Raw genomic sequence first — 23,169 nt, 5'->3', positions numbered from 1 at the left:
CAAACGTGTTTTATGAGAATACAAACTAAGCAACTGTTCTATCTGCCACAGAGGTTCCAATTTTGGTTCTATTAGCTGTATGACTTTGGGCAAATAGTTTGAATCTTACAGATCTCCAGTTCATCATTTGCAAATAACGGATCTGGACCAGGTGACTGCCACAGGTCCCCTTCTGCCTTTAGGTCCTCTGATGCAAACATGATTAGTGCTCTAGCTCAGTGTTCCCCAAACTGCAGTCTCTCACATACCACCTTCATGACTTTCCTTATCTGCCTACAACCTGTACTACTGTTTACTTATTATTTTTCCTCATATCAATTATTTTTGCTCAGCTTTGTCCTTACTATATTTCCATGAAATAACAGGCTTGATACCATAATTACATATTTTCCAATGTACACTATAACATAACTTAAAAATTGTGCATCCATATGCCATCTAAAATCATCTCATACACATACACCAGTAATGTCTTCTACCACTCTAGTTAATTTTGAAACAGCGAATTCACAATGAAGATTCCAAGTCTAAAATGTGGATCATGTGTATCAACTCAATAAGCTACTAAGTTGCTAAAAAAAAAAAAAAAAACACACAACAGGAAGCCTACAACTTTTCACCTGTCAGTGTTCATCTATTTTACAACTAATCACCAAGATAAAGCAATCCTCCAAAAAAATCACAAAGCTTCACACATAAAGAAACATATCAATAACCACTGTGAGTTAATTTTTAAATTGTGAGCCCTCCACATGGGCCTAAATATGCCAAGGGTCCCCTCAGTGGGTAGCCAGGGAAAAGACTAAGAAGGAGAGGCTCTAAGGCAGGGGTCCCCAACACCGGGGCCGCACAGCAGGAGGTGAGCTGTCAGCAAGCAGCTGCTCCCCATCATGCACATTACTGCCTGAGCTCTACCTCCTGTCAGATCAACAGCCACATTAGATTCTTATAGGAGTGCAAACCCTACTGTGAACTGAGCATGAGAGGGACCTACGTTGTGCACGCCTTATGAAAGCCTAATGCCTGATGATCTGTCATTGTTTCCCATCACCCCCAGATGGGACTGTCTAGTTGCAGGAACACAAGCTACATTATGATCAGTTGTATAATTATTTCATTATATATTACAATATAATAATAACAGAAATAAAGTACACAATAAATGTAATGCACTTGAATCATCCCAAAACCACCCCCCTCACCACGCCCCCAACCCGGGTCCATGGAAAAACTGTCTTCCACAAAACTGGTCCCTGGTGACATAAGGTTGGGGACCACTGCTCTAAGGCTTTGACCCCGCTTCACCCAAAGCAGCTCTACCTTCTGCTTCATACGTTTAGGCTTCAACATAGTACTTCTCAACGCAGGATTCTGATGTTGAACTAAACCATATGCAAATGAGATTCATTCCGCTTTCTTACTGCAAAGTTCAAAACTAAAATAAAAACAGGATTCCTATGAAATATATACTACAAGAAACTAATGATCACAGTTGAACCTACAAAGAGGAATTAGCTGCAGTTTTTACCAGTTAAGTATTGGATACTCTTAGAAAACAGTTCTCCAAGAAAATCAAAATAACAAGAGGAAACCTTACCTCATGTGCACAAGCAGAAATGTGAGGAAAATCAGAAGTCAACGCTTTATTCTTTCTAAAGAAAAAGAAACCAAATGATAAAACAAAGATGACAAAGAAAAATGACCTTACCTGATTTCGTTCTCTTTTCACAGCTGATGGTAACCAGAAACTAAAGAGAGGGAGAGAATAACAGGAAAGAAAACAATAAAAGAAGTGATAGGAAAATTACAGAAGGGAGAAGAAGATAAGATGTTGGAATAATGAAGTAAAGACAAAGAAGGGAATAGAGAAAAGATGCAATCAGAGGAGGAGAAAGAGATTAAATGTATGTGCATGTTTTGCAAAAAACAAACAAAAAACCTCTTCAAAGGAAAAAGGCTTGTAATGGAATGTAAAAGACTGGACAATAGAAATAAACCCAAGATTACAGTGTGACACCAATACTATCTCAGCTGTGCAGTGACAACAGGAGCCTCAACTCATCAAGGGCATAAACCACACCCACATCTTTATTTTCTATGTTAAAATTAGCCCAGGTTGGATGTGTATAGGATCACAACTGGGTACTGACCATGATGCATACAAGATATATGAAAGAACCAACCATTTTAGGGGACAAGGCTGTCACAAGAACTGGCAGAATTATTTTCCTGTAGCTACATACAGGCTTCCTACAGCACTCACCACAGTAATTAGAACAAAAAGATATTTCACAGGTTGGGTGCAGTGGCTCACACCTGTAATCCCAACACTTTAGGAGGCCAAGGTGTGCAAATCACTTGAGCCCAGGAGTTCAAGACCAGACTGAACAACATGGCAAAACTCTGTCTCTACAAAAAATACAAAAATTAGACAGGCGTAGTGGCATGCGCCTGTAGTCCCAACTACTCAGGAGGCCAAAGTGGGAGGATTGCTTGAGCCTAGGAGGCAGAGGTTGCAGTGAGCCATGACTCTGCCACTGCACTCCAGCCTGGGCAGCAGAGCCAGACCCTGTCTCAAAAAAAAAGATATTTCCCTATGAAAAGGTCTAAAAATGGGAAGAGAATATAGGAGGACAGAGGCAATCATCCATTTTGAAAAAAAAAATTTAAAGACAAAAAAATTAGTTTAAAATAAACATTTTTACTGGAGGCTACTAATGCAGCGTCTGTAGGTATAAAAAAACAATACAATGAAACCAGTCTAGAAAGGAAAAGAAAATCACTGTCACAGGTTTAGGACGTTGCCATCTTTAACTGTTATAAAGTACAAATCTTTAAGATCTCTTTGAACTTTGAAGCCTGATTTCTAAGTTGCTCCTTAAAACTCCCCTCTGCCTCCTCCTCCAAGGAGCAGACTAGCACAGCCAGTAAATACATAAGCACTTACTCTTTCTGCCGAGGGTCACTAATGATATGGCTTATCCTCTCAGTCCCCAAAGTGTTTATGCTGGTCTCCTAAAAAGACAAGGCAGACAAGAGTATCATCCAACCACAGAAACAAACATATAAAGTACAATATCAATCTTTCCCATAACTGTGCCAGCTAAGGCAACCTCAAAAGGCACATGTTAAAAGTCAATCTTAAAATAAAACAGCAACTATACTTCTTTTTATTGGAATCCATCTTAAAAGTATTACATGTTACCCTAAATTTATTATTCTCCAGTGATCCAAAAGTCTTTATAAACACTTTATAGACACTGTTCACCATATACGGTATTTTAATAAGTACTATACCTCCTGTAACTACTGAAGTATATAGGAGTAAAAATCCTTTTTTAGAAAATTCAACAGTAGCCAATTTTTAACAGGCCAACACACCAAGCTCCCTAGAGCTATGTGATTATAGTCCCAACAGCCTTCATCCTGGGACATTACCAAATCCTCACTGGTAAAACGTTAAATATCTGCTGACTAAATATAAATACATCAAAAGAATTTTGTGACTTGCAAAAATTGTTACTCTGTACTTTGTCCCTCAAACATCATCTCATGAAATAAAAATAGAAATTTGCATAAAATTGATTCCTAAATTCAGGGTTCTCAAGACTATAGTGTAAAAGCTTACCCATAACACCACAAACAGTTCAGAAACCAACCATTTCCAAAAAATTAGAAAACGGCAATTCACTCTTCATTTAACTTGAGTACATTCACAATGCTTACCTACCATGGCACCTGGGAAAGCATACCAACACACATCTGAGTAACTGTTGTGTTGAGAGAACACAAGTCATGGGTGTGAATGCCAAGAATGTCAAGGCTGTTCTTCAAACACATTTGTGTCTGGACAAATGCTATTACCTATATTCATCTATATGTGTGGACCGTGCTAAACATCAGGCTACACATTTCAGCAGAACTGGCTATAGAAAAATTACTCTGAGGTCAGAGTCCGGGCGGTAGTGGAGTTAAATGAGAAGTTTTCATATACTATATTCTTCACATTCTGCATTTCTTATAGCTATGCCTCCTAGTCACAGACACAGACATGGTAGTGGGGCCAAGGGAAAAGATGGGTGAAAAATGAGCTATTTGTTACAGCAGAAAAATTATTAACTTAAAGTGCCGTAATGTTTAAATTTACAGTTTATTACTGTGTAAATTACAAGCAGTACTTTGTGTAATTAGCAGCTCGTTGGCAGGGAGCTGTGAATGAAACTCATTATTTATGATTACAATTTAGAAAAGCAGAAGAGAGATGGGGGAGGGGGAAGAAGGGGGGCAGAGCGGTGACCTCTTCTAGAAATGATAAATATCCCTTTAAGGTGATGAAGATGAATTAAACAAGTAAATATTATCCTATTCATTTGAAATCATTAAAGGCACATCCAATAGGCCCTCATTCCCTTCCAGGCAAGCTAAAGGGAAACCTTCAAGATAAAGTGACTTGTTTCCATGGAAGTAGATGGCTCTTATTTTACAAGAGCTGAAAGAAAGTAACATAGGTGGCAGGGGGAACATTATGTCAAGCCTAATCAACAAAAGTAAAACCTCTCCTTCTTCCACCCCATGTACTGCTATTCTGCTAGCTATCCCTGTTAACAATAAGCTCCCGAAACAGCAAAAGCAGAGTTTTGTCTGTAAAACGACTAATTTGAAAGGTATCAGTCTTTCAATAATCAAATGTCTTCTAATTCAAGATTTGAACTTGAGGCCGGGCACGGTGGCTCATGCCTATAATCCCAGCACTTTGGGAGGCCGAGGTGGGTGGATCACCTGAGGTCAGGGGTTTGAGACCAGCCTGGCCAACATGGTAAAACCCCGTCTGTACTAAAAATACAAAAAAATTAGCCAGGCATGGTGGGGCGCCTGTAATCCCAGCTACCTGGGAGGCTGAGGCAGGAGAATCGCTTGAACCTGGAAGGCAGGAAGTTACAGTGAGCTGAGATCGCACCATTGCATTCCAGCCTAGGTCACAAAGCGAGATTCCATCTCAAAAAAAAAAAAAGATTTGAACTTGAATTTAAAGATAAAAAGAAATAAGAATCTTGGGCTCATCTGGAAATAAACAGCCTCATTTCTTTTGCATGCCTAAAACTTCAGAAAACCGTTCCCTGGTCAGACTATAAAACAGTATCCCCTTAAGGGAAGCCAGACTGTGGCACATATTGTGCCACCTAGCAGGCATTCTAAATGCTTACCAAGTGAACAAACAAATTAATGCTCTCAATGCCTCTCCCTTCCTTATTCTTTGCCCACCACCATCTTCTCTGACTGAGGATAAGCCCCTGTCTTAATTTATTTCTCAATCTCAAAGTAGAGTAAAAAATAAAATTCAATAAAAATGTAAAAAGATAAAAGTAGACCTGGGTTCAAATCTCTACTCCGCCATTCCTATCTGGGTAACATCAGACATTCCTTAACTTCTTCGAACCTAAGTTTTCCTCATCTGCTGAAGGTGCTTGCCCTTTTTCTACAAGGTTGCTGGAAGGATTAAATGAGCTGAGTCCCTAGCACCATCCCTGGCAAAGGCAGAACTGAATGAACAGCAGATAGTTCTCCCTCATGGCCAAGGAGGGGCTCTTGAAACTCAGTAACAGTTTTGTTTTTTTTTTTTTAATGAATTCTAGGATGAAAGACCAAAGTTAGGGAAGAACAAAGATGCATTCATGAATTCAAGAGGAGTCATAAAGAAGCCAAGAGTATTTTAACTTACACAGTAATAACATAACATTAATCAAAAGTTACAGAAGACACAGCTCAGGCTTGTAGGTTTATAGGCAATAGACACTGTAATGACAGTGTTTGCTTTGTCAGAACTTCTGTATGAATTACATTTCATCTTTTATTTGTATATCCATTCACATTCTATATAATGTTCACTCTTGTAAACTCCCAACACATTCCAGTTGGCTCCATTAACTTCAACGAGTTCTGTAGCACCTCTGATTGTTAACAGGATACACAACTCCCATAGGGAATATTATCTCCCCACTGAGCCAAGCTAACTGTGAGAGGTATCACCTTCCCAACCAGCCTTCTTCGCCCCTTTCTGAGGCATCGAGCTGCAGCTCCAGGTAGACGATTCAAGCGAGCATGGTACCCTAAAAAAAGAAGAAAGGCCTCAGATACCGAATGCAGAAAATCCATATGCAACCCTATGTTTCTGGTACACTGAAGGCTTTACCCCCAGGATCTTAATAGATTGACCTTTAAACTAGCATCACAGAGCTATTTGCCAAGGATTTATTATTCCCAGGTCTTTGTCACTAGCAGTATGATCACAGGCATGCCATTTACCTTTGACCTAGGCATCCTCCATCTATAAAAGAGGGATAATCACTCAGTTCTACCTTACTGGGCTGTTTTGAAGACCCAATGAAATAGCAAGCAGAAGGGGCTTTATAAACTGAAAACACCACACAAACATAAGGTACTATTAACAATTTTTAATTTAAAATGAAATGTTAGTTTCTATGTCAAAAACATTCTAATTCATGACATAATGGGGAAAATAGCACGCATCGGATAACCCAATTTTTCTCACTGCTGCATGTGTTCTACACAAGGAAAGAACAACTGGACAAAACCACACCAAAATGTTACTAATGAGATTGTCTCTGGATATGAGATTATAGGCCATTTTAAGTTTCTTCTTACTATTCTTGCTTATTTGTATATATTTTAAGTGGTCCATTAGAAACTTTTAGAAATGTTCATCAAAATGTTCAATAAAGCAATGTGTGCCTCAGCCAGTCTTTACCAAGAACCAATTGCTGGTTCACCATGACAAAAATTCACCATGACAAAGAAAAATTCACCATGACAAAATCCTACATAATACGAGTTTACATCTCGTAGTGTGTTCTGATCACCCACAGATGTTCAACAAATTCTTGGCAACTGATTAACTGGTTGATTATGGGTTACTGGGAGCCCTAGAATCATAAATTTATAGTGCTAAAAGAAATGGTTTTGTCCAATGTCACATATCGTAAGTGATGACCCTGTCATCCCAGGAAAATGAAGTGACTATCACAGAGCTTGGTAGACAGTACCAGAGTATTAACACCACATTTCCATCTCTCTGTCCTAGGTTCTTTCCACCCACTTTGCTACATCATAATTGAAGAAAAAGCAAAGGGAAAAGGAAACATATTTGTGTTAAAGTCCCCAATAATAGGGTCATTAAAATAAAACTACTTAAATTATTTTAAAAGCATCCATTTTAAAAACACCACTATATGTGAATACTCTTACTGAAAATAAGAATATGTATGTGAATGTTCTTATTGAAATCTGTTCTCTTCCAAAATCCGATACTCAATAACCTATCAGTTTCACATCAGGATAAGCAGCTGTCACTAAATCTGGCACAAACGGCAATGGCAAGCTGAAGGACTCTCCTGCTAATATATATGTCCCAAGAGTTTCCATAGATTAGTTTAGGAAGGAATGGAGAGAACCTTAAGCTTTGAGACTTACTTTGAATCCTCTAGAAAATCCTTGAGCTAGCTCCAAAATTCAGATAGTTAATGTGTGATTGAAGGCATGAATATGCTTGCTAGGGGGTGATTGCTCTGCCCAAGGAGAACCATAATGCTCTGCCCAAGGAGAACCATAAAAGCATTAAGTTCTTGGTCTCCTAAGAACTCACCTCTTTGAGCTGGCCGAGAAGGTAAAAGGAATGTGGAATCTGAAAATTTATCCAATCCAGAATCCATTCTTTCTACTTCAGAACAATGATCAGGAGCCCACTTGGGCAGAAGATTAGGGACAGTGAATCCTGGGACACATTCTCCTTCATAGAACCAATCACTCTGTTCATCATCACCTAAAGTAAAGAGATCATATCATAAGCTAGAATTTTAAACAAGGTCTGAGAAAAACAAATGGGAGGGATGATTTCTTAGTGCTATAGTTTTGATCATCCTTTTTTTTTTTTTTTTGCCCCTTTTTGAGACAGAGTCTTGCTCTGTCACCCAGGCTGGAATGCAGTGGCATAATCACATGTTCAGGCAATCCTCCCATCTCAGCCTCCCGAGTGGCTGGAACCACAGGCTCATGCCACTATGCCTGGCTATTTTTTTTTTTTTTTTTGAGATGGATTCTTGTTCTGTTGCCTAGGCTGCAGTGCAGTGGCGTGATCTTGGCTCACTGTAACCTCCACCTCCCCTCCTGGGTTCAAGCAATTCTCTCTGACTCAGCCTCCTGAGTAGCTGGCATTACAGGCGCCCGCCACCATGCCTGGCTAATTTTTGTATTTTTTCAGTAGAGACAGGGTTTTGCCATGTTGGCCACGCTGGTCTTGGACTCCTGACCTCAAATGATCCACCCGCCTCGGCCTCCCAAAGTGCTGAGATTACAGGCGTGAGCCACTGCGCCCGGCCTTTTTTTTTTTTTTTTTTTTTTTTTTAATTCTTTGTAGAAACTGGGTCTCCTTATGTTGCCCAGGCTGGTCTTGAACTCCTGGGCTCAAGCAATCCTCCCACCTCAGCCTCCCAAAGTGCTGGAATTACAGGCTGATTATACTTTTAAATAAATCAAGGCATTGTTCTGGTCCTTCTTGATTCATATTACAATGAAAACTGAAACACCAACTTGGTTTCACATAAATGTCATACTGTGTTAGACTGGACTGCTTTAATAGTTTAAAATAAATAAATAAAGTTACCACTTACCAAACCCTTACAACCTACCAGGATCCATGTTAAAAATCTGTAAATATGTCATCTCTTCCAAGCCCTACACTAACTCCAACTTATGTTCCTTCTAGGCAACTAAAGCCTAGAGAAGTCAAGGTCAATTTAGTAAACAATGAAGCCAGGATCTGAACCCAAAGCCTGACTAACTCAAAAGCCTGAGATCTTTATTACAAAAACAAACTGCCTCCCCTATACCATTCTCAGTGGTATAAACTTGGAGGTTCAAAACCCATAAATATTTCTCAATTCAAAGCTAGCTATTCCTGAGGGATTTCTTGCTATATTTGCCTTTATCATAAAAGGTGAATACAGAATATATGTCCATACTTCATTTTATCCTTGGTATCTCATTAATGGGACAGAAATCATCTTGATACTAGCAATCCAAGCTACTGGGGAAAAAAAAAATAACCACAGCAACAAATAACATAATTCCCTAAGGCTTTTCAATAAGTTATACCATTTTCCCAAGGCCATACTGTTAATTAACAGCAAAGTCACAACCAGATCCATATATCCAGACTGTTGGTACAAACTTCTTTCTACTGGCTACAGTGATAGTATCTCAGTTTCCACTAGAGTTTATTCCTGCCAACAAAGAATAGATAATTTTATGTCTGCCACCACATACCCCTTTCAAAATAGCAAAATTGAAGGAAATTATTACAAGAATATCTAAAGAGTTCATAATGTAGTCAGTCTCTAATGTACACTGGATTCCAGAGAAGTTGCTCAGAACATGTCAATCCCATGAAGTATGAGATTCATGGGTCATTAACACACAGGATAATAACTCTTAAATCACTGTGGAGATCTCCAAAATGGGCAATGAAAACTACATTCTGGTGAAAAGCAGCAGATATTACAACTAAGAAAGTTACTCAAAGTGTTCCCTTATAAAAACACACCACAAAGAGCTGTCTCTCTTACAGTAGTTCTCAACTTTGAGCATGCATCAGAAGCACCAGGAGGGCTTGTTAAAACATGGACCGCTGAGCCCTTACTCCAGAGTTTCTGATTCTAGTCTGGGCAAGACCAAAAATGTGTATTTCTAACAAGTTCCCTCATGATGCTAAGCTGGCCTGGGGACCACGTTTTGAGAACCACTACTCTAAAAGCATCTCACGAAACCAGATACATAGATGAACTGAATACAGGCATTAGTGTATAATAACTAGCTTCTCTGTACTTCAATATATTAATTCTTTTCTTACTCATAAGCATTCCTTAGGCCATTTATTGAAATAGTATATTTAATTAGGCCATGTTTTCTGATGATAAATGGCAAATTATAATGGAATTTTTTTGGTTCTCAAGCAGTCATTCAAGATTTTTAATAATACAAAAAGGGACTCCCTGAACTAGAAGGAACGTTGTGAGATCACATAGACCAGCAGTCTTCAATCAGGGTTCACTAAGATGCCTGATAGAGGAGCTCCTTAAAAGAGCGCTGCCAGGGAATAAGCAAGAAGCTGCGTGGATCGGGCTCCTGACCTCTGGCTCCTCTAGAATTTTGCTTTAAACCAAATAGGCTTAGTTGTTTTACAATCTGAGAACCTATGTTCGATTTTGTTTGCAGGGAAAAAAAGGAGCATTTTCCCCTTAATTGGATTATCAATAATTATTTATTAAACATTTACTATATGCCAGGAACATGCTAGGTACTGTGGTTGCACATAATAAGTCCTGCCTTGAAAAGCTTCAAGGGAAAAGACTCGTACCTACAAACAATAACGTAATCTAGTGAGTAGTAAAAGAAACAGTAAGTATAATACAAGGAGCCACAGAGAACAAAGGAGAAAGGGCTATTGGCCAGAACCCCCTCAGCAAACACATGGCACATTTAAATGGGGTCATTGCAGAGATGTAATGAAGTGACTATTCACAAAGGTGGAGACAATACTAACAAGGAACCCCACAAGGGGATAGTGAAGCACATCGGGTGGAGCCAGCACAGCAGGAGGCCCTTACCATTCCTAGACTTGGAGTGGCAAGGGAAAGAATGGTTATCAGAACCCAAAGAACTGTGGTTATAAAAGAAGGCTGCCAAACAAGAGTGGTGGCCCTCAGCAGAGGAACACAACCACTGCCAACCAGCAATCCAACAGAAAAGGTGTCAGGGAAAGCAATAATCTAATGTGGTAGACTGCATTAGCGTTTCCAAGTCCTCTCTATAGCAGAATCATTCATCCATGACTTTTGCTCTTTGCCATTGGATTCCACAGTACCTTCCCTTTTAGGAAGAGTACACTTACTCATCCTACTGACACTGGGCTTGGTCATATGACTTGCTTTATGTAGTAGAAAATTAACAGATATGATTCAAGCAAAGGCTTTAAATATGTACTTGTGGTCTAGCCTGGTCACCTGGCATTTACATTCTCTGCCATAGGAAGTCCATGCCGCCTATCATCATTGCTTCTCCACCCTAGGTCCCAAAATACAATACACTGAGTAGATGTAAACCTAACTTGAAGCCTGGAGACCAGTGGAGCCCAGGCAAGATCAGTGGAACCATAGGCAATCCACAGCCCCACAGCAAGAAATGAGTATGGTAAACTGTGATAAGCCACTAAAATTTGGGGGCTGTTAAGCAGCATTACCACAATAAATACTTGGCTAATATATCCAATTATCACTCACCTCCCTCCCTTTGGTCTTCTGTTGATGCCTCCTATAGGCCAACCCCAACAAGAAATTGAAACCAAGAAGACCCACTGATATAGTTCATAAATATGCCCTTGCAGGGGCAAAAGGAAAACTGTGTCTTAGTAGATGACCAGTTATTCAAGGAAGATGAGGATGAGATTTCAGGCAAAAAGACCGGCATAAACAAAGGCAGAGAAGCAAGAAATCCCATAGCTTTACGTTGAGAACGCTAAGCATCAATGTCACCAGAATGTGTGAAGCTGAAGCACAGAAAGAGAGGAAAACTGGGTCTACAGAACATTCTATAATCTCTCGTGATAAACTAAGGAATCCTTATCAGTGAAAAGGCTTTCCAAAGGCCCAAAAACTTAATCTGCTGTAACAGGTCCACACTTTCTTCCATCTCTATAGTTATGCATCATAACCTTTAAGAGGTGCATTTGGATATTCTTAGCACTGTAGAAAAGCAAAGAAAAAGAGCAAATATTGGTAACTCTGAATAGTACATACAACTCATTCATGGAAACTCATCAGACTTTCCTGGTATAATAAAATCAAAACTCTAGTTAGAGCCTACCTGTACACACACACACATAATCTCTAATGACACCTAATTCCCTCAGAATCTAAAAGATAGACATGTACTCACAACAACCTCCATTACAGTAGGAAGCTCAACAACTCCAGGAGGATAAACTGCCTCTATGCCTACAACTCTGAGGCATGAACAAGATGCTGTCTCCACAGTCCTTCTCCAAAAATCAGGACTTGGATGCTAAGTCTCACAACCCCAGTATCTCTTCAGTTACTGGGGAGCCTACTTGGATCAACCTAGACATGTAGCCACTATGTCTGTCCTTTAATTGCTTAACCCATGGAGAAAAATTATTGGACTTCAGAGCTAAAAGAGACTTTAGAAATCCCTAAGTCCCTTATTTAGATTAAGAAAACCACAGTCCAAAAAGGCTACACAAAATTTTTATTGGCATGTGGCCCCACACAGGTCTAGAGGACAAACATTTTCTAAAATACCCTTATATATAGGCAAAGTTTTAAATTAGTGTTTAGGTAGTAAAAATAAAGAACTGGTCATTAACTATACCAGCCTTATTCACAGGACTCTATACTCCAGGAGTTTCACTTTGAGGAAGATGATGTTTTATATAATATATTCACCTAGAACACTATAATAATTTATAAATAAGGCTACAAAAGTGACAAGATTTTCTCTATGTGAAAATAATGTCTTAACACCTAAAAGAAGACAGTAACACATGAACCTATTTCTTTATTCTAATAAAAAGAAACTTCCCAATGTCCCAGGCTCGACACTCTGACCACCTAGACCAATGATTCCCAAGTCTGATCTACTGGCATAAGAATCATTTCAGGTGCTTGTGAAAAATGCAGATTCCAGGGGCCAACTCTAGACCTATTTGATTTCTAGGAGCTCAGGACTGTGTGGTTTTAACAGTTCCCTAGGTGGCTCTCATATGCCTTAAAGTTTGAGAACCACTGCCATAGACAGTCACCACATTCTCCATGAGTCACTCCTATGATTATTCAAATATTTCCATAAACACGGAACCAATGTCCCAAAGCTGGGATCCACATTACCTTGTCGCCCTTCATCATTGGTAAAGAGCCCAGTGTCACTGCTGCTACACACACTGCTGGTTTCACTGTAAAAAGAGTAAAACACAAGAGAACTCATCAGCTCCAGTCAAAAACAAAGCACTGTACACTTATTTTGGTTTTCAAGCTTCCCTAATTTCACTCCAACCTGTTAGCCAATCAGATATGTAAATTTCATCAGGAAGCTACAAAGTTTTATTTTCCACCCCAAACAAAAGAAATATAAGAGAAGAATTCTAAAATTTTAACTTATATTTTAAAGTACTAAAAAAAATCTAAAGTCACTTTGTTAGTTTAGGACTAGAAAGCTGTTAAAGCTCAAAGATGTAATCTCAACCTAGTTTGGTATATTCAACAACACAAATTTACAAATTTACCAAACAATTTTATTCTTAAATATTGCCAACTATCAGTTTCAAATGAAGCTATATAATTTTAAGACACCTAGCATCTTTCAAGTTTTCCCCCATTTACAAAGAAGTAAACAAAACTCCAAGAACAAGAAAAGAAAATGACAAAACTTGTTTTCTGAATTTACTGTCCCCCTTCATATCGAGCAGATACACAAAACTCATTCTGAAAAAAGGAACTAAAGTTAAAAACAAAAATATTAAAAAAACCTCATTTGAACTCATTGAAATATAACTTTTGTCCCATGAAATTCTGCCCAGTTTCACTTTCTGAGCTATTGCTCACAGCTGATTTTGTTTCTTCTGATGGTGTGCTTCTACATTTGATTTATCTGGTTCAAGAAAAACTTCTCAATCCTCTACAGTATTAGCTATTTCTTTGATTGGGAGTATTTTCTTCCAAGATAGTCAAAAATTTTTTTTTCACCTACTCTAGAAGATGCAAGAAACCAAAGCAAGGAAGAAGCATTTTCACCATGCTGTAGAAAACACAAGCTTGGCAAAATCCCAATCTATATTCCTGGATCAAAAATCTGAAAATATTTTATATTTTCCAACATTTCCAAACGTCCTTCCAACACTAAATCTTAAAAATGCCAATTAAATTAAGAAGCAATGCTTTCCTCACTCAAGCTTGTCTCTGAATACCAGATGCGAAAGATCTGTCACAGAAATAGTCAACAAACAAAGCCTATTTCTTTTTCAAGTTCTGGGATACATGCGCAGAATGTGCAGGTTTGTTACATAGGTATACATGTGCCATAATGGACAAACCCTATTTCTTCTTCTTCTTTTTTTTTTTTTTTTTTTTTTGAGATGGAGTTTCGCTCGTTGCCCAGGCTGGAGTGCAGTGGTGCGATCTCAGCTCACTATAACCTCCACCACCCAGGTTCAAGCAATTCTCCTGCCTCAGCCTCCCGAGTAGCTAGGATTACAGGCGTGCACCACCACACCCAGCTAATTTTTGTATTTTTAGTAGAAACGGGATTTCACCATGTTGGTCAGGCTGGTCTCAAACTCCTGACCTCATGATCCGCCCACCATGGCCTCCCAAAGTGCTGAGATTACAGGCGTGAGCCACCGCACCCAGCCCAAACCCTATTTCTTTATAGATTCTTTCATTTTATTCTCTTATGTACTTAGTATAAGTTGGGCCTCCAACTGTATTACCTAATTATTATAACATTGCTAGAAAAGCAACTGAACCACATCCAACTGAAACAACAGTTAGTGTAAAGAAAGTCATCTTAACCTGCAGCTCCAAAGGCTTTTGCTCCCAACATTTTACTAGGAAATTCTTCATCACTTAGATTCTGCAAGTAACATTTTGCTTTCCTTGTTTTTTCACATCTCTCTATCTAACCTTCACACCAGAGCCTCTTTGAAAGCAGAGGCACCCTAGGTAAGCCAGATGATTGGACATGGCATCTACTTTCTGACAAGTATATTATCATAGGAATTGAGCCTAATAAAACACTATGGAACCCTCTTGTCCACTGTTAGCTAAACACTGTAAACTTGGTACTGACTTGAAAATGCTTTCATCTCAACTGCTTTTCTTTCCAAGTTCTGAAGATGAACTGTTTGCCTTTCAAGGTACAATTAAAGGGTATGGTTTTCAAACTAGCAAAAATTCTCAGTTTTAAAACTATAGATCAATAGTTTTTTATTCTATTTTTTTTTTATATTTGTATATTCTATCTACAGATCAGTGTTTTGGTTGTATTACGTTCTGTAATTTGAAACTCATACTTATTGGTAAAAGCAGAGTTAATAAAGTAAAGACTCAATCTCAGTACCAGAAACATCAAGAACTACGGTTCTCAACTAGAGACAATTTTGCAGCCCCCCTCTCAATTTGGCAATATCCAAAAACATTTTTGATACTCATGACTTGAAGCAGAGAAGGAGGAGCTGGTGAACTACTGATATTTAGTGAGTGGAGGCCAGGGATGCTGCTCAACATCCTGCAATGCACAGCACAGTCCCACAACAGCATATCTGGCCCAAAATGCCAGTAGTGCCTAAGTTGAGAACCCTGATCTACGGTGATGAACAAAGCAGAGGGCTGGGAGAGGTAGGGTGTTCCGTTTAGGGAAACTACTTGAGAAGAGAGGAGCTGTGCACGTTAGCTGGATGCAGCAGTCAACATCCCATAGAAGAAACAATACCACTTCCTTCCCAGGGCTGGGCCAGGGCCTCAGATGATCTGAAGCCTCCAGATCCAGAAACAATCAGAAGGCAGCCGGACCTTCAGACAAACTGGTAGAACTGAAACTACTCAAGAGTCATACAGTTCACCCTTCCTTGCCTAACCGGGGCAGAAAGAAGATCCGGTAACCATGGAAGAGAATGATCTGGCTAGGGAAAAAATATATCTTGCTCATCTCAATGTCCCCAATGCCTAACATAGCGCCTGGCACATATCAGACATTCAGTAAATGTTACGTAAATAGAATGAACTTGTTCTAGACACCTCTGTTGCCTGCCCTTATACGGCCTTGTGGCATGTCACTTCAACTCTTTAGTCCTATTTCCCTACATGTAAAATGTGGATGGATTATTGAGGATGTGATAGTATGAGGCATGTGACCCCGCTTTGTGAACTCTAAAGCAATACACAAATGCAAACGATGAAAGATTAGAAAGCTACTTCTATGGCACCAAGTCTGTGTCTAAATATTATTTTAGAGGTTAATAGTCCTAATTTCCTCACTGACAACCTTCTCATTAGAACAGCACTCTAAATTTTATAAGATACAAACCTATTTTCATTTTAAATGAAAAAACAAAATATGGCCTATGAAATCTATTATTTTTCCTGTACTGGGTTTCATCCAAAAGAGAGGAGGCACTACTCTCAGCCAAGATCTACAAGTGCCTCAGGAAGGGGTTTGGTACTTGAACTGAGTTTATTCAGAAAATTATTAATACAGAAGGCTACTATTAATGATACCAAAAACATCATTCACTGAGTTCTACTGCAGGCCAGGTAACATACTAAGCACTTTATATTAATTATTATGCTGCTTCTACCCCCAAACTCTACAAGGTAAATACATCAACCTCATGTTACAAATGGAAGGGGGCTTAGAGAAAGTATGCAAGTTACCCAAGATCACACAGCAAGTAAGCATCAGAGCCAGGGCAGTGTATGCCTAAAGCCCATGCGTTCACTGAAGGGCCACTACAACACAGATGGTGCAGATACTCATCTCATTTACTAAAGTCAATCCTATGTTTCTCTATTCAGAAGATACCTTTGAATTTCAGGACTTTTCATTCTCCTGAAGAGGCAAACAGATTAACTGAGCTAGGAAAGAAGTGTTCCTTTGCTTTTAGCTACTTAAAACTTTCAGGCACAGCTGAAACTGTAGCTGTGTCTTGACTACTATCCCTTATCAGCAAATAATATATCATATATGCTGAACCCTAAGAAAACTAATTATAAACTCACTTTGGAAAGAAGCTCTCCTCCTTAATGCGGTATCTTGAATTTAAGTAACACTCATTTTCAGCATACTGACATAAAATACACCAACATATACTCTCAGGGACCCATACCTCACTTGCCCTTATGGTTCCTGAATGCTCTTCCTTTGAAATCAAAGTAAAAACATACTCTTGATGAGTTCAGGGGAAATATCAGTCTGAGAATACTATTCCTGACTTTAGCACCATACAAGGCTAGGAAAAAAAAGTTTCAGAAGGCCAGCAGTCATCTGCGGTAACTAACCAGACTCCCAAGATGACTCCCAATTACCCAGCCTCCTATTAATGCACACCCCAGTGTAGTACTTCTCACACTGCACCAGGCTGGTCTGTATAACTGATCGCACACGGCAGAAGCAATAGGTTGCCACTTCTGCGATTAGGTTATACAAGATTGTGGCTTTCATCTTGGGCCCTCTTTCTGACTCTCCCCACCCCTCTCAGATCACTTACTCAACGGGAAGCCAACTATCATGTCCTAAGGATGCTGATGGGCATGCGGAGAGGCCCATGTGAAAACGGACTGAGACGCTAAGTCCAACAGCTTTATGAGGAAATGAGCTCTGCCAACAGCCATGTGAGTGAGCTTGGAAGCAATCCTTCAGCCCTAGTCGAGCCTTGAGAGAACTGAGGTCGCCTGCCAACAGTTAGACTATAACCTCGTGAGAAGACTCTGAACCAGAACCATCATCCAGCTAAGTCACTCTCAGATTCCAAGCGATAAAATGTTCATTGTTTAGAGCTAGTAAGTTTTTTTTTGTTGGTTTATTTTTTTTTTGAGATGGAGTCTCACTCTGTCGCCCAGGCTGGAGTGCAACGACGCAATCTCGGCTCACTGCAACCTCCGCCTCCCGGGTTCAGGCAATTCTCCTGTCTCAGCCTCCCGAGTAGCTAGGATTACAGGCCTGTGCTACCACGCCTGGCTAATTTTCATATTTTTAGTAGAAACAAAGTTTCACCATATTGGTCAGGCAGGTCTCAAACTCCTGATCTTAGGTGATCCACCCGCCTAGGCCTCCCAAAGTGCCGGGATTACAGGTGTGAGCCACCGCACCCGGCCTAGAGCTAGTAAGTTTTAGGGCAATTTTTTCTGCAGCAACAGATAATACAGAATCTTTATAAACTCTTTGTTGAAATTAATTCCCTTTTTCCTAAACAGTAGCTTCTAGTTTCAACAAAGTAAACCCCTCTGAATTCCCAAAATTGCCAGGGGGAGCAGGGGGTGGAAAAAAGCATGGCACACCCTCTGATCTGAGAGCTTGCTAATTCTTTCATACTCCTAACCATAAAAGACTGTAAAGTGAGAACTGAAAGAGTAACTTATACCTGTTCCAATTATAATAAGGAGGTACAGAATTAGTTTATCACCTATAATCAAAAGTTGGTATTAATAAATTACCATCTGGGTTTGCTTCTCCCCATTTAAGAGCTTATTAACCAAGTAGCTTAATAAGAGGTGTTTTTTGCATCTAATTAATAGATATCTTAAAATAAAGTTTATGGCTTACATTGTCATTCTAAAAAACTTTTCTTAGTAAATAATAATGCACTTAACAAAAATAAAAGTTGTTTCAGAATTTAGAAAAACATGGAAAAAAGTCACTCTTAGATCTACTGCCCAAAGGTATTTTTGTTCTATTGTTTTCCAGTTTTTTTCCAGGGTAGAGGTGGCACACTGGTAACCCTTTGTAATCAGACTTCTGAATCTAGTAGTAAACAAGACTGAGGGAGAGGTTACTCAGAGGAATATCTCACATCAGTTCCGAAATTATTCCTGTAAGTAATGAGAATATATAATAAAAGAATTTCTTTTTCAGTTTCATTCAGACAGTGCCATGAAAGGCAGCAACCTCCCCAGGTTGACAGGTTCGATACTGTGACTAGTACAATCAGGTATACTTTGCAGAGATAGAATTTTCCTCAGGACTTTGCTATTGAGCTGGGGGCCGTGCCTCAGAGAAGTCCACCCATCCTTTCAAGACTTCCCTTTTCTTAGAGCTAACAGTGATTCATCTTCAGGTAGATGGAACGTCTTCTCACAGTAAATTTTTAAAGAGCACGGATTCTGGGGCCTGCATATCTAAGAATGTCTTTCTGCTGCCTTTCCATATGAAATATACCTTTACTGTATATAAAATTCAAGGTGGAGTGAGTCACTTTTTCCCTCTCAAAACTCTATGGGCAAATGTAGCCCTTGTTTGTAGGGATGAATGTCAGTTTTATTTTCATGCCCCACCCCCAACTTTTTTTTTAAGAGACGGTGTCCCACTCTGCCGCCCAGGCTCTGGAGTGCGGTGTTGTAATCACAGCTCAGTGCAATCTTGAACTCCTGGGCTCGAGGGATCCTCCTGCCTCAGTGTCCCAAAGTGTTGGGAATACAGGTCTGAGCCACCGTACCCAGTCTTCAACCACTTTTAAGATTTTTCTTTCCTTAGTCCTGAGCATATGTGAAAAAAAGAAAAACTAAAATAAAATATTTTTTTAAAAGATCCGTCTCAGTAGAAGTCTCTTCTCATTAATTTTCGCTTTTAATCTTTAGACTTAATTTTTCAACTCAAGAACACTTTTTTCTCTTCAGTTGTATCTTCTTCTCCAGCACTTTGGCTTCTTCCCTGGGAATATTTACATACTCACAGACTTGGTCTCTTTGTTTAGAGCTACTAAGTTTTAGGGCGATTTTTTTCTGTAGCAACAGAGAGTACAGATGGCCTATTGCCAAGATTTCCTCAAAGTACAAAGCTGATAGAACCACACTTGACAATGAAATGGAGGCCCACGTTAGAAGTGCTGGGCCTGCCCTGAAGGTAGATAGCAAGCCCCTGCATCCTTTCTCTACAGTCACCTTGCGGTTCAGAAATGCAAGGCCAGTTTCATTCAGAAAATCAGGCAACTACAGGTTGAGGCAGGGTGTGGTTCTATCCTTCTCTTCCCATTGAGTATTGAGTATCTTTCAGTTTCTTTTTTTTTTTTTTTTTTTTCTTTTTGAGACAGAGTCTCGCTCTGTCGCCCAGGCTCAAGTGCACTCAAAGTGCAGTGGCGTGATCTCGGCTCACTGCAAGCTCCACCTCCCGGGTTCACACCATTCTCCTGCCTCAGCCTCCCGAGTAGCTGGGACTACAGGCGTCCACCACCACGCCAAGGCTAATTTTTCTGTAATTTTAGTAGAGTCGGAGTTTCACCATGTTAGCCAGGATGGCCTCGATCTCCTAACCTTGTAATCCACCTGCCTCGGCCTCCCAAAGTGCTGGGATTACAGGCGTGAGCCACCACGCCCGGCCTGAGTATATTTCAGTTTCTATTTGGTGGCTCTAACTCCCAGAATACACTTGGACAGGTAAGCTTAGTGTTTTCTGTGTGTATTTGTGTTTGAGGGTAGGAAGCAGTTATAGGGTATTGAGTCCTAGAAAGTATAGTCTTCAAGAATAAAGATTCCAGTTGACATGAGCAGAGAAGTGCATTCTGGAGATAGTACATTCTGGAGACTGCAGTGTTTTCTACACCTTCATTTATGGCACACTCCTGGAATGGGGTCGGAATCAGGCAGTGGGGGTTAGATGATCCTATCTCAGTCCAGCATAGCTGTATGAGATAAAAGCCTCCCAGTAGCACTGGGAGCACTGGGCTAGGAGCTCTGCATATTCTCTTGGCCAGCTGTAGATCTGAGAATGGCAGTTACCTATGTCCATGGGAGTAGAGAAGGGGACCAAGGGTAATCTATGCACCCTTGCTGGCAAATACCAAGAGGCCTTTGAACAAATTCTGCAAAATAAGAGGAAAGGGAATATCATTCTAAAAGTTGAGAGAACGAATGAATCTTTGAAGATGACTGCCAGTGGGAACCACAAGAATTCAAGTGGGCAGTTGAGGTTACTTACCAGTTAAGACGTTACAATGGTGGGAGGTAGACTGTGACTGAAAAGAATCACAGCATCTCAGTGTTACAAGGGATCTCAGAAGCCTTCCGTTCAACCTTCTCAACTCCACAGCAACTAAGTAAGTGGTCATCAAGCCCATGTTTGAATCCCCCCAACTGATCTAGAAGTTATTACGTATTACATGGTGAAAACAATTCACTTCATTTTTACAGAGTCCTAATTTTTAGAATGTTATTTTTTATCTGCAGCAACATTTAACACTCTGTACTTTCTATCCCTGAGTTCTGTCCTGTGGAACCACACGGAACAATCCCAATATTTCTTTTAAGAGGTAGACTCTTTTAAGAGATGGATGTTTCTTTCAAGAGACAGACCTTCAAGTACAATAGTATCATATCAACTTCCCAAGCTGTGTTTTTTAGTTGTCCCTAAGGATACTAGCAGAACTGTGAATATATCCACATAAGCACACTATGCTAGCTATTTGAGAATCTCACATGCAATACTACCAACTGCAACAATGGTAAATATACTCTTGGTCAGCATCCCTACTTACAGAATAGAAAACAGAACACCCCCACTTACCATACATATTCTTTTACACAGCTCCAGGAACCCCTGATTAATGACCTCCACTTGCAAAGGAGGCTACTTACCTTAACCATGAAATAATGAATGCTATTGATCCAACAAGCTACTGCTATAGAGTGTTATTGATCACCCAATCTTTGGTTAAAATGGTCCTCATTTAGCAATTTCACTGTCACAAACACCTGGAGCAAAGCACACTCATAATTAAAGAGTTTGGGGGAGTTAAAGTGAGAGATGATGGACAGAGATCTCAGCTTTCTCCCATTTATTCTTGCTTCTGAGCTATTGTTTGTGTCAGAAGGGATATTGATTTTCTATAAAAATAAGAAAACAAGAGGCACCAAGGGGCCGCAGAAGGTCAGCCTGGGCTGGAGAAGGAGGGAGTAGGTTTAGCACTCTATCTCTGTCACTTGCCTTCCAAGAGAGGAGAATATTTTCTTTCCTGAGAGATCAGCCTCTAATACATCACCTTAGGAAGGCTCCTGAATATGACTTCTGGCCATCACCCAACCAATTCACTTATGAAAAAAAAAAGAAGCTAAACTATATTCAAAGGGAACAAACAAATGTGTTAGTAAAGAACAGAGCAAAATTAGGCTACAGTCACCTAATAGCTAATAGCTATTAATAGCTGCTATACAGACAATTTAAATAAAGATCAGTAGAAAATAATTTTACAGTAGTTGTTCTGCTTTAGAATACTCACAAACACACATACACAGAAAAATATTAAAATAATAGCTTGATCTCTATGCAAGCAGAAAAAAACTATTATACTATAACCATTTTTAGTTCCTCAAAACTTGTGAGGGATTGGCTGGTGTAATATTAAAGGAAGACCAGAAACAGAAAAGCAAACAAATATTGATGAAGTCTATACTCCATGTTTAGGTTGCAAAGAGTGAGTTTAAGGAAATTAGAAATAAGCTGATTGAGACATTTTCAAATCTAAAACACCTAATACATGCTTTAAAAAAAAAAAAAAAAACTCTACCATTGATTAGGCTAAGCTAAGCTTAACCATCAACTTCATCTTAATAATCTTACAATGTGGATCATTACTCTGACAACCCTCAATACCACTGCTAAAAAGTAAAATTCTACATTTTGATCTGTATGTGAATAAACAGTGGCACTTCCAAGTAGATTTATGAAAGGGTAACCAAGAAGATTCTTGAAAGTATTTCTTTTAAAAATGCAGGGAAAAAATAAAGTAGAAAATTATTGACAGAATCAACTCACCAAGACAGTATAATATCCAAATCATACACTGTTATCTCCTTACATTCTAATGCTAGCCCTTTTTAAAGGTGTGCCTAACAATTAAGGGAGATTTTAGTTCCACTCTCCTCTTGAAGAGAGGCTGAATACAACATGCGGTCAAAGAGTAAGAATCACCCCCTTTCCCCACAGAATGGATTTAGGGGGAAAAAATACAAAGCACTTCTGTTTGTAACTACAAATGAATCCAGACAAGTCAAGGGGAATTTAGAACTCCTAAATAACTAGAAGATTTTAAGGAACTTTCCTCATGCCGTGTGTGCCACCACTCCGCCCATTATTCCTTCACAGCTACAAGCCCTTTAGCACCTACATATTGAAAGAACTCTGAAGTGAGGGGCCAGGATAATAGCCCAAATGGGTGAATGAGATCTCCTCAATTTGAAAAGAGTAAGAATTTCATAAGAATTCCCATCCACTTAAGTTTATCCAGACTCTCAGATAACGAGAATTTATATTATTACATCCTGACTAGAACGTGCAATAGATGTGTCTGGAGTAAGAAGGAACAGAAAAGAGTGAAGCATC

The 23,169-nt window shown here is 39.5% G+C and overlaps 1 protein-coding gene across 13 annotated transcripts in view; it reads right to left on the bottom strand.

The window, feature by feature from the left end:
• Positions 1-23,169, bottom strand: part of GPATCH2L (G-patch domain containing 2 like) — a 63,002-nt gene that overhangs the window by 34,896 nt on the left and 4,937 nt on the right. For 9 of the 13 annotated variants that reach the window (XR_010123766.1, XR_010123765.1, XR_010123767.1 and 6 more), the window contains exons 3-7: positions 12,975-13,039; positions 7,661-7,837; positions 6,028-6,107; positions 2,948-3,015; positions 1,598-1,652 (exon numbers count right to left, since the gene is read on the bottom strand). Coding sequence is in view for 8 of the 13 variants with exons in the window: in XM_054448057.2 (XP_054304032.1) it covers positions 1,598-1,652; positions 2,948-3,015; positions 6,028-6,107; positions 7,661-7,837; positions 12,975-13,039 (445 nt within the window). In the remaining 5 variants the exon portion in view is untranslated. Of the gene's footprint in view, positions 1-1,320; positions 1,436-1,597; positions 1,653-1,708; positions 1,749-2,947; positions 3,016-6,027; positions 6,108-7,660; positions 7,838-12,974; positions 13,040-23,169 lie in introns of all 13 variants that reach the window. The other 4 variants (XM_054448058.2, XM_063651882.1, XR_010123768.1 and 1 more) reach the window with 3 other exon arrangements.

Source organism: Pongo pygmaeus, chromosome 15 (assembly GCF_028885625.2).
Source record: "Pongo pygmaeus isolate AG05252 chromosome 15, NHGRI_mPonPyg2-v2.0_pri, whole genome shotgun sequence".
NCBI lineage: Eukaryota > Metazoa > Chordata > Mammalia > Primates > Hominidae > Pongo > Pongo pygmaeus.
Note: the sequence above shows the minus strand (reverse complement) of the source record. Positions and strands in the feature narration are given on the sequence as shown.